The sequence below is a fragment of the Argopecten irradians genome, chromosome 11 (assembly GCF_041381155.1).
Source record: "Argopecten irradians isolate NY chromosome 11, Ai_NY, whole genome shotgun sequence".
NCBI lineage: Eukaryota > Metazoa > Mollusca > Bivalvia > Pectinida > Pectinidae > Argopecten > Argopecten irradians.
The window spans coordinates 28,152,516-28,165,366 of record NC_091144.1 but is presented as its reverse complement, the minus strand read 5'-3'; the positions used below and the strand labels follow the sequence as shown (position 1 = coordinate 28,165,366).

Sequence of the window (12,851 nt, the reverse complement as noted above, 5' to 3'; positions counted from 1 at the left end):
GGATCATCCTTCTGGCAGCATAATTGAAATAATAGATTTCATATCCAGGCCAATATTCTTATCAACTGTAAGACTGGCAACTGTATCGTCTTCAATGCGCCTGTCGTCTTCTAGTATATCGGCGTCTGACTTGACATTTAGTAGTTCTTGCTGCATTTGAGCTTTCCAGTTTTCTACCTGTGCCGTACGAGTCGGATCTAATTGCTTCTGAAAGTAAGCTGTTTGTGCTCCTTGTAGCCACGTCGTTTCATCAGCGCCTAACCATTGGAATAGTAAATGTGATCCGAATTTGTTATGATTGAATGCTGAGTAGTTATTTGCCGACATAACCGGGTGTAGGAGCAGAACATCGAAGATAACCGACTTTAACTCCCTTAATCGGTATTTAGTGTCTGCGATTTTCTGCTGTAAACTTTGAACAGTTTTAAATGTTCCAGCTTCATCCCATCGACCTCGACGGAAAAAACGTCGACGCTTTTTCAGCGAAAATTCTTCTATGGTTTCATTTTCACATCTTCCGCCAACGCGAACGATCTCGTTTCTCCAAGATGACTTGGATAGTGGACAGAGGAAGTTGATGATTCCCTCCATAAACTGGTCAAGAGCGTGATTTGTAAAACACACCACAAGCATGGGCCATTTTCTTTTGACTCTAAAGCCCCCCTTGGTCGTTGTATCTGTCGCCCAAACATCTTTATTGTGGAGAAGAGTTTTAGCGATCTGGAGACCAACATGGGTTTTACCTGTTCCTGGTGGTCCTTGAATCAGGACTAGCTCCTGGGTGAGAGCAGCATAAAAAGCCTCAAACTGTGATTGATCTAAGTGAAGTTTATCGCATTTTGGCCATTGAGATATTGGGGACAGAGTTTGAACCATGTACTGCTTTTTCAAACTGTCATGTTCCTCTTTTTTTCTCCAGTTTGATTCTCTTTGTAATGTTTTTGACTTTTCAAATATTGTTTGATTCAAGATAATAGGTTGCAAATCGTACTCCGTTGCTGCCTTCGTCAAATACACGGGAGGATCGACGTCTTTTCTGCATTTAACTATATATTTTTCAAAAGGGAGTTCCCCCTCCCCAATGTTCTGAAGACCAGCTAACACGTGTCTGTATGCTTCAAAGAAGGCTGCCGACTCTACCATAGTCATCTTTGTGTTTATTGGAAGGATGTCATTAGCTGGACATACGACGGCAAATTCATTTTTGACCTGAAGGATTTCTCGATCCGAATCGGACACCACTGCAAAATGCATTTTACGAAAGTTATCCCCGGAGAGACATACCAGCGAACCGTATATAAGCCGTTGACATGACTTCCAGTTGAATTTACTAGCATGCTCTTTATCCAATTTGATGACGTACTGTTCCCCTTCTATCGCCGATTTTCTAGAGATTACGACAACATTCTTGTACAGCTTTCCATCTTGAAGACGACTGATGTGTTGTCCAGAATCTACTGCGCTGACATATTCAGCAATGCCATCTCGTAGCGGACTCACACAATCTTCGCGATAAAGACGAAACTGTACATCCAAATAATGATCAAGGCTTTCGTATTCACCAACAGCTTTGTTTTTACGAAGATACACTTTCCTAGAATTCAAAAATATATCAGAGGTTTCTGGCAATATTGGAATAGTACGGAAATCGTTTGGTGGTTGGTGTGGCTCGGACTTAGTTTTCCCGTGACCTCTGTTGAATACAGACATTCTGTTTAGCGCGGTTTCTTTCAAACTTTCTGTCGTATGTGACAACACCGAAAATCGACGTTTATTGCAATCGGTTGTGGTAGGAAGAATATCATCGATTGTCTTCTTTATGATAACGATATGCCCAAACACGTCGGCGAGCGAATGTGGAAGACGTATGAAAATTTGATTTATTATGTCGACTAAATCCTGTACGAATATTACGATGTCTTCCTCACTTGAGTTTCTTGCTAGTGTTGACAAAGCGTTGGTGATCCCACTGGAGAAAAACCTGGAGCCAAGGACCATTGTGAGGAGGTCTATTACCATGTCTTTATCTGATTCGCATCTGAGGGCCTTTGAGATGACGGAAAGCCAACAGGCAGTCTGGGTTGCTGGCACATCAGGTGCCTTTAAGGCATTTAAAGTTCGTGATCGACCATCAGATACCAGGTATCCAAGCACATCTTTGTTACTTCGATCTTCATCAAGGAACTCCTTCAATCGCCCTACGTGAGAGACTCCAAGCATCCTTGCCTGAGTCATTGTCGTTATCCAAATTAATTTAAGAATACACCGACTTCCATTAAACAAGTGGTAGTGTGGCTGTTTGGACACGACCCAGGTGAAACCTACAAGGAAACAAAATCGTTTCCGTATAGTTCTAGTTGGTAAAATATGTTGAAGCAATTGATAAACATTTTGTTCTTTTTCTACCGTAGCATCCGATCTCTGTCGATGAATTACTTAAAGAAAGAAACAATATTCAGTATTACAATTCTGTATATATGTATGCAGAAAAATAAGACTGAAGACAGTTTGAAATGCACTTTTCCTCTTATTTGGGGAAAGGATGAACTCAGTAATACTGTATTCGGTAAGCTCGATTTTCGATGATAAAATGGTTTATATTTAGGAATTAAATGATTACATAAGATGTTTTGAATTCACTATAGATATGTTTACATGCATATTTTTGTGAATAATTCAAGAGGTCCTAGTGTGAGAGAAAACCAGAGTACCCAAAGAAGACCCACGTGATCGGTCATATAACTCCCTCATGACGTGGGATTCGAATCGCGGTCGATTAGATATAGGTATAAACTATTAAGCAAATCCACCACTGCATGATGTTTACGAAGACATGGAATTTGAAACCCAGATGACAAATGTAAGTTAAGAAGTGACGCAAAGCCATTGAGGATAGCAGGTATATGTTTATGTACAAAACAAATGTTACGTTTTTTTTAATTTATTACCTTGGACTTGCTCCGTTTATGATGGGAACGACAAACTGTCTGTGATTATGTAATTTTCAAAACGAATTAAATAAATAAATAATTATTATTATAAGCATTGCATTTAAAACGTTATGAAAATAGGTTTCTAATAATTTTTTTAAGGTTTTTGGTATTTAGGTGTTGAGAGAGGTGCTGCAATAAGAAATGATCGTGATAAAAATTGAAAGACAAAAACTGTTATTTTTGAAATTGAAGTACTATATACATGATAATCGCTGCATGACATATTTAGTGGCAATGTAATTGTTATGTACACCATGCCCGGCGTATCTGCTTAAAAGTCTCGAACGTGTGTATTAAAATTCTTACCTTGTGTAGGGTTTCATTACGTCACATGTTTGATCTCAGTTGATATCAAAATAAATTCCCATTCTGAAAAAAAAACAAAGAACAATTCAGTTAACTTAGTCTTCAAAGACTTTCAGTGACGCCGTACACTTATCATATATCTGACCCTTGTTCTTAATACTCCAGGTATCGATAGTAATTTAAGCCTGATCATGAACCATTATCATTCCTTACCTGTTGTAGAATAGCATGTGTTAACGTTAATAAAAACAAATAATCTCTTTCCCGTCTTTCGAGGATTTCCGGACAGATCTACGTTTTCTTATGACGTAGTAATTCTAACTATGAGTTAGTGCATAACGAACTATCCTTATAAGGTTGTAAGTTTCTTAGTCTCAAGAAATTTAATTAGCACTTTACATATTATTTCGTATTTTTGGCCTATGTCAGTTTAGATCTGAGCTATGCTTTAATTCTCCAACCGTTAGGAAACGTTGCTTTTATATATAATAGATTATTATTTTTTATGGATTCTCTAATGATAATTTTTGCTCCTAAAATAATTACCATTATCTTCAAAGATTGAACGGTCATTTAGTCAGCCATCAAACGTAATTTTAATGTAAGTAGAATCAATCAATTTTCTGTGGTTTGATAACGAAATAACGAAGAGCTAGGTTTGGGTTGAGGTAAAAAGAGACACATTGTATTAAATTTCGGTGGTATATTCATTATATTTACATTTACTTGCCACTTCTGCTATATAAACTAGCCAAGTGAAGTATATGGGGGTATAACTGACATCCTTAACGTAACCATTATAACGTCACTAATGTTGACGTGATGACGTCAACTGATCACTTCAAAATGGCTGTTTCATCTTGTGGATTAAATCGTCGTTGATAAAAAGTTTTCCTGATCTAACTTAAATAATTTTAATGCAGAGGCATCAAAATGAGTTGATAATATAAATATAAGCAGTAAACTTTATTTTATGGAATCTATGGTCTTTAAAGGTGCCAGACTTTTGAAGACAATCATCTATTATTGTGCTAGCTCGCAGTATGGAGACTGTCTGCAAAGCCTTGGCAATATATTATAAAACTCTTTCATATGTGGATATGAAGGATAGGGATATTCTACCCGATGGTCACAAAATGTAGTAAAACCCGAAGCTTGCCGAGGGTTTTGCATCATTTTGTGATCCCGGGGGTAGAATATCCCTATCCTTCATATCCACTGGTGAAAGGGTATTTTTCTTTCATACCTCGACGTTTAATTGCAATTTTACAACTAAAATATCCCGCCATTTTGAAATAAATTCGAAGAAATCCACGACTGAAAGTCAATTTTTCATACAAGAAAAATTACGTGATATTTTCAACAAAATTCCGTTGTTTGCATCTTTTATAGTAAATCCAGTCAAGTTTGTGAAAAAAATGTTTAAATTTTACCGAGGAAATAGAAATTTTGTTGAAGTCGTGACGTCACGAGGCTTTATTGCATGGGTAGCCATGCAATTCAGCCTCAGGCGGCATGAGTGAATTGCCCTAGACCAGCCAGTATTACACCCGTAGGTATGAAAAAGATATATGTATATATATATAGAACCATATATTCCATAGGAGGATAGTTTAATGCTTAATAATTTACCAATTATGTCTTTGCATTTGTTCAATTGCATACTAAAACTTATACTGTAAACGTTGGTATTTTCCGATTTGGTTGCATGAAACTTCGTGGTGTTGTTATTTTCGCCATTACACTTTTTGACATTAAACAATTAAGTTCATACATGTACAACACATTACGCGCTGATGAAATATATGTGATCAAGCGACCTTGGCGTAATTAGAGTAAACTCCCACCTCGCGAAAATTTCAACATTTACAGTTGTTGAAAATCCCGAAAAGAAAACTTAACTGAATTTCTAGTTTATCTCGAATACACTTATACTCTTTACTCATATACTTATACCCGTTTTTTTATAATTATTCCCGAAACATTATCATTCGCTATCTAGCTCTCCCGAGAAATAACAAGAAAGACTTGGAATACGGAAATTATCTACGTCTACACTGTGACTTTGGTCCTCTAATGCTACAGCTCAAAATGCAACAAATGAAATCCTTTCTGTTGATTATTACCGGGGGTAATCAATCACCAATATTACGACCCCCTCCCCCATCCTCAATGCTTCATGGGTTCCTATCACTGTCATTATATATGACCCTCCAACCATCCTCAATGCTTCATGGGTAACTATCAATATCGTTATAGTCGACCCTCCACCCATCCTCAATGCTTCATGGGTTCCTATCACTGTCATTATATTTGACCCTCCAACCATCCTCAATGCTTCATGGGTAACTATCACTAGCGTTATAGTCTACCCTCCACCCATCCTCAATGCTTCATGGGTTACTATCACTGTCATTAGATTTGACCCTCCAACCATCCTCAATGCTTCATGGGTTACTATCACTGTCATTAGATTTGACCCTCCAACCATCCTCAATGCTTCATGGGTTACTATCACTGTCATTAGATTTGACCCTCCAACTATTATCAATGCTTCATGGGTTACTATCAATATCGTTATAGTCGAACCTCCACCCATTCTCAATGCTTCATGGATTACTATCAATATCGTTATAGTCGACCCTCCACCCATCCTCAATGCTTCATGGGTTCCTATCACTGTCATTATATTTGACCCTCCAACCATCCTCAATGCTTCATGGGTAACTATCACTAGCGTTATAGTCTACCCTCCACCCATCCTCAATGCTTCATGGGTTACTATCAATATCGTTATAGTCGACCCTCCACCCATCCTCAATGCTTCATGGGTTACTATCACTGTCATTATATATGACCCTCCACCCATTCTCAATGCTTCATGGGTTACTATCAATATCGTTATAGTCGACCCTCCACCCATTCTCAATGCTTCATGGGTTACTATCACTGTCATTATATATGACCCTCCACCCATTCTCAATGCTTCATGGGTTACTATCAATATCGTTATATTTACACTTGCTAGGCTTGGTCACTATACGCTAATACTAGCCGATTTTGTTTACCATAACTGCATGGTAACATTGAACTTTGAACTTGCGTAAGGAAATGTTCTGTGCAACGTAAAAGGACTACTTTTTTTAAAAAGAAACACATGGCTTTGTTTACATTTTGACGCAACATTACGTGTATATTGTTGTTTTCATAGAATTTTGGGAAAATGTAAACAATATATACATGTTTTATATTTATATATGATTCAAACATTTTTTAAATTAACAATTTAATAAAGAAACGGAAAAATATTCCGACCGGGGCGATGTGCTTTCATTTTTGTTAAAAATGATGGGTGTCAAATGTAAACATTACCTCTGTGCCTATGTTCGTCCTACGATCGAGCCTTTGGGGTGGACGGGTGTGAGACCCTCTGATAGAGGTCAGTTATAAACATATCCTCTTGTCTTTGTTCTTTGAGTATTTAATCATGTGTATTATAAAACATGCACCGCTAATAATTCACGTGTTGACAGTTCCGCGTCACCACAAATACATTGTATCCATCGAACACAAGTGAATTTGTTTCATCTATCGATGGCGATATGGATCTAAGCGTAGATTATATAATCACATGGCTCCCAAGGATGTAATACCGACAAGTCAGCACATTGAGCTACTTGAAAATCGGTGTTTTGCCAACTTCGGCAAACTAAAGTGTGTAAGCGTGCGTCAGCTTCGCCTCGCTGCACAATAACGGTCACCGAGTTCACACATGTGGCCTAGCTGCAATATTGTAGCTCAAAAGACTTTTTGACAGATAATGATGTCGTCTTTAGAGCTACAATTGGTGCCTATTACTGCTAATGGAGCAAAGTAATGATTATGCAAACCATTATAAAACGTTTGTTTGCATTTTTATCGTACTTGTTTGATATCGCTTACCTACTAGGCAATAAAACTGAACCATATAAAATATCGAATTCTCATCGAGGCAATATTTTTTTTACATAATATATATGAAGGTCTTTCTGAAGGGAATTTATACGGCAAGTCCACAAATTAAAAATTTGACGTCTTGTGAGCGGTACGATAGATATTAAGAATGGTAGTTATGTTTGTTTTGGACAAAAATAATATGTAAATGCATGTATACGCATAAAATAATTGGAAACCTACAAAAAAGTATAGAAAACTATGCCTGAGTGATTTTCGGAGGCAGTGCTCCACTACGACACATAGGGACCAATTCGTACCCGGCCGAAAGGTATAGTAGGCCGGGTACGTATATTCGTTCTAACATGTGGCCGTGTACAAATTCTTTATGTTATTACGCTATATATTAACTTTTAGCAAAATTGAATATATATTTAAAGTTCTGATCTGATTAAATAAAATTATCGCTGAAATTTACTTTGTTTGTCATGTTTATTTTACACTAAAATATTGAACTTTTTTGTCGTCGCGGATGAATAATTCTACCTTACGTGAAGCGTCACCATTCGCTGTTCAATTGAGTAAGCTCCTCCCACTTTTGACCGACTTTTATTGAATAATTACGTCACTTTCAAATGACGATTTTATTGCATAAAATATAAATAAAAAGTCGTGTGAGTGTAAATATATAACGCGCCCCATAGAATATATTCTTAGAGGAATTGCTCCATACAAGCATGGTTAACATAAAAACGAAATCCAATCCCTATATAGTCGAACCTCCACCCATTCTCAATGCTTCATGGATTACTATCATTGTCGTTATATTTGATCCCATCTCCCCATCCTAAGTACGGATTATACCCCATAGGTTACTATCGCTGTCTTTATTGAATATAACGACAGTTATAGTAACCTCAGTGGTATCAAAGAAGTGTTAATATATATACTGATATAAGTTACATATGTATGTATGTGTATGTATATATACTGAAAAGTGTTTGTCGCTAAGTTACGATCAACAGTGGCAAAACCAAAAGAAATGCATTACAGTACCTCTATAGACATTTATTGATTTTCTGTTGAAGATTGGCTTGCTAACAAACTTTTTGGTTACGTAGCACTTCATGGAGTTTTAGTTTAATACATTTAAACATACTGCGTACTTTGGCCCCTATAGATATGATACAATGTTGTTTATTAGGGTTTTTATTTTTAAATTCAAATCAATATTAAAGGTTTTTAATAGCAAAGCAATGACCAACTTCAACTAATGACCAACTAATATCGATTAACATTAATTATGCTGTGAAACGCATTGAAATTGATAGATAAACAGTTATTATGCCTTATACACATTAGTTACAACACATAATCTATGCACTGTAAAATTCTTGTCTTATGGCTTATGTATGTTTAGATGGAAATATACCTGCAGTAAATACTTTACAATTACTAATACACTGTAACTCTGTAATTGTAGATTACAACAACTTGGCTTTATGATCTACAACTAACCATATGCACTCATTTCAATGCTCTGTATATGTAAATATAAAGATTTTAGCAGTACGACTACTGCCAAAAATCATATTCGGCTCTAATTAATTTTACAAATGAATTGTATTTTAATTCTCAAAATGTTGGTGACTTTTGGTACATGTCGTAAATAACATCTTAAAAACGCTTCTTAATTCGTGTGTGTGTTAAAATTACGGCACATGTAACTTTAAAACATTACCTGAATGTAATGTGCAAGTCCGAATGACTAGGGTGGAATGAGTAACGTTTATAAATGTCTGTATGTTTTAGGAGGTTGTGATATATATATTCATTTTGTGCCTCCTAGACATATCGGGACTATTGTCCTTTTTTATAGTGCTATCACACTGAAGCATACCATCAAAGACACCACACAGCACACCCCACCCAGTCACATTATACCGATACTGACAACGGTATCTAAGACAGGCATGTGTATGGTACGATCTAAACGTATTTTCTGTGAATGTGTTTATTGTAAAATGTGCATTGTTCTCACTGGAAGACCATAAAGGCCTAATTTTGACAGAAATTGACCTAATTTTCAAAACAGGCCTAATATTGAGAGAAAATGACCTAATAATCAGAAAAAGTCTAATTCTGAGCAAACTGGTCTAAAATAACCACCATGGTACTAATTTCCATGACCCCGGTCTAATATTACAGCAGCGGTCTAATTTTCAGTGATGGGTCTAATTTTCAGTGACCGGGTCTAATTTTCAGTGATTGGTCTAATTTTCAGTGATGGGGCTTATTTTCAGTGACCGGGTCTAATTTTCAGTGATGGGTCTAATTTTCAGTGACAGGTCTAATTTCGGTGACCACAGTCTAATATTGCAGCGGTGGTCTAATTTTCAGTGACCTGGTCTAATTTTCAGTGACCGGTCTAATTTTGGTGAACACAGTCTAATATTACAGCGGTGGTCTAATTTTCAGTGACGGGTCTAATTTTCAGCGACTGGGTCAAATTGTGGTGGCTTCAGTCTATTACAGCAATGGTCTCATTTAAGCGACCGGGTCAAATATTGATAACGACAGTCTAATTTTATAGTGGTGGTTAATTTTCAGCAACCGGGACTAATGTTAGTGACATCAGTCTAATATTATAGACAGTAAAGCCGAGTCCACTATTGAAGGACCACGTATACGTACTAGATCTCGGCGAAATGAACGACTGTGTCTGACTGATTATTCAATGGAGTCCAAATTTCCTTATCATGTGCCGTTTAGTTTCTCTACTAGTTTGAATTTTGACACCGTTTTCTAAAAACATCACTGATTATCCATGTCCAGCCTGAAATATATTTGACCGTCCGAAATTATGACGACCTTATCTAAACTTACCCTCACTGGTCGATTACATCGTGCCATTTCTAAAATTATAGCCAGGTCTAAATAAAATAGTCTGTGGTTATAACTAATTTGTTTCCATAAGATCGGTTTTGTGTACGTATAGTGTATCGTCTCTATTGTAGCTTACGACCGCTATATACTTCCAAGAATTCATGTTTACAAAAAGGAACTTATCGGTTTCTCAATATGAGTTTCATACTCATTGTCTAATGAAGATGACCTTTATTTTAAGCTAAATGTGTGCAAGCCTCATCCGCAGACTACACTCTTTAGCCTCCCGCTGTGATAGACAGATTTACCTGTGCCCGCCGCCTAACTGGTCATCAGAAGCAAGGACGAATAAATCTTTGTCGGAAGATAATTATGGCGTTTTAATCGTAACCAATATTACACAATGTCGTCAAATGATAGAGTTGATATCCTTATGGTGATATATATGCGTATGCGTGTCTCATAGGTCAAATATTGGCCGAACATTTTTAATGTATATTCTATATATATTTTAAATGTGTGACACGAAAATAAAATATATATTATTATTTATTATTATATATTTCTTAATATTAAAATGTCGTAGTTTAATCAGGATTGCACCAATGATGGGGGAGTCCACACGCGGGTAAATATCACATAATTATGAGAACCGCTTTGTATAACCTTTGACCCATGGTATATTTACTGATAAATATTGACAGACGACGCTAATGCATTGTCATCTTATTTTCGTCGTTTTTATAAATGGGTCTCTTTAAACATTAATTTAAATCCTACTTAAAATCTTTAAATCCTTTAAAAACTATTATCAGAGATTGGTGATATGAAAACAGTTAAGGAATTAACCGGGGAAGTTAATTACTTGGGAATATACAATGCACTCTACACAGGTAAGAGCGAAGCGAGTACACACGCTCGATTAAGAGGCAACTGAGGGGTATTACTTCGCTCTCTTGTAGTTTTGGCGTACAAGCGCGTGTTTAAAGTCGTCAGAATGGAGTATATAGTTCTACTGAAGTATTGTGTTTTTATTTTGGAAATAAGAACCAGTTTTATAAGGATGAACATTGTAAAACATTGAATAAATCTAAACATGTTCTAAATTTCCCCTTGGTGTCGCTGGGATTTTCTTGGTGATCATCCGGGTACGTACAGGCACATAGGCTACTTTCAGACATACACATTTACGTGTTCTATTTATATATTTTTTTTAATATGCATTTTTGTCGAAACTGTACATATTTGATCAAAATTAATTAAAGATAAATTCACTGAAAATTAGACCGCTGCTGTAATATTAGACCGGGGTCATGGAAATTAGTACCATGGTGGTTATTTTTAGACCAGTTTGCTCAGAATTAGACTTTTTCTGATTATTAGGTCATTTTCTCTCAATATTAGGCCTGTTTTGAAAATTAGGTCAATTTCTGTCAAAATTAGGCCTTTATGGTCTTCCAGTGTTCTTATTCTCATTAGACGATCTTGGTACCGATTGTGATATTAAAATTACGACATTAAAATCATTGACATCAGTAAAATGGCTGACCTAATAAATGGATTCCTCATTGTGTATGAAATAGGAATGATCTTTATCTAAATCGTGCCTGAATCGTTAGCATGATGATTACTAGACATTAGATACACAAACAAACGAAACTTTAACTTCCTCTTTGTGTATGAAATAAGAAGGATCTTTATCATCTAAAACGTGCCTGTATTATCAAGCCTAGAAATAGCCCTATTTCTTTCATACCTACACGTGTAATACTGGCTGGTCTAGGGCAATACATTCATGTCGCCTGAGGCTGTATTGCATGGCTACCCATGCAATAAAGCCTCGTGACGTCACGGCGTCAACAAAATTTCTATTTCCTCGGTAAAATTGTAACATTTTTTTCACAAAATTGACTGGTTTTACTATAAAAGATGCAAGCAACGGAATTTGTGTTGAAAATATCACGTAATTTTTCATGTATGGAAATTGACTTCCAGTCGTGGATTTCTTCGAATTTATTTCAAAATGGCGGGATATTATAGTTGTAAAATTGCAGTAAAACGTCGTGGTATGAAAGAAAAATACTCTTTCATAAGTGGATATGAAGGATAGGGATATTCTACCCCCGGGATCACAAAATGTTGCAAAACCCTCGGCAAGCCTCGGGTTTTACTACATTTTGTGACCCTCGGGTAGAATATCCCTATCCTTCATATCCACATATGAAATAGCCCTATATATAATACACATTATATGCACATTTGTACATATCCTATGATCATATGGTGTTTATAATATAACCTAAACATAACATAACCTAAGTGTGTTTCATATATACAGTGTATTTATATAAGTCTAATTGTACTTACTTCATTCTTGAGCGTCCATTTCCATGTGATCAACCAGTGACTAGTACGTCTAACCTCATGCATATCCGGTTTTATATCTATGATATGTGGGCTACAGGCTTTCGTTAAACATCATAAGGGTTTTTAAAAAACCCTACTTTCACTTTCAATAAACGCATACGATTACACACATACAATTTTTCCTTGAATTAGAAACGAAACCGAAAGTTAATTTTCGTTTGATTTCGAGATGCAGAAGGAAGATATTTCTTTCGAAATATATCATTATCGGTATTTTACCGACTTATACACTGTACATGGTAATATTACAAACCGACAGGTGTGATTGTTAGCTGACCGGGTGATAAGCTAGCAGTAGCTATGCCT

At 36.3% G+C, this 12,851-nt stretch overlaps 1 protein-coding gene across 1 annotated transcript; it reads right to left on the bottom strand.

Moving 5' to 3' along the window:
- Positions 1-3: 3 nt before the first annotated feature.
- LOC138335194 (NFX1-type zinc finger-containing protein 1-like) lies at positions 4-12,769 on the bottom strand. Its single transcript, XM_069284174.1, has 3 exons — positions 12,486-12,769; positions 3,300-3,362; positions 4-2,321 (listed from the first exon to the last, which is right to left on the bottom strand). The coding sequence occupies exon 3, from the start codon at positions 2,233-2,235 to the stop codon at positions 4-6; it is 2,232 nt and encodes a 743-aa protein (XP_069140275.1). The 5' UTR covers positions 2,236-2,321; positions 3,300-3,362; positions 12,486-12,769.
- Positions 12,770-12,851: the final 82 nt, after the last annotated feature.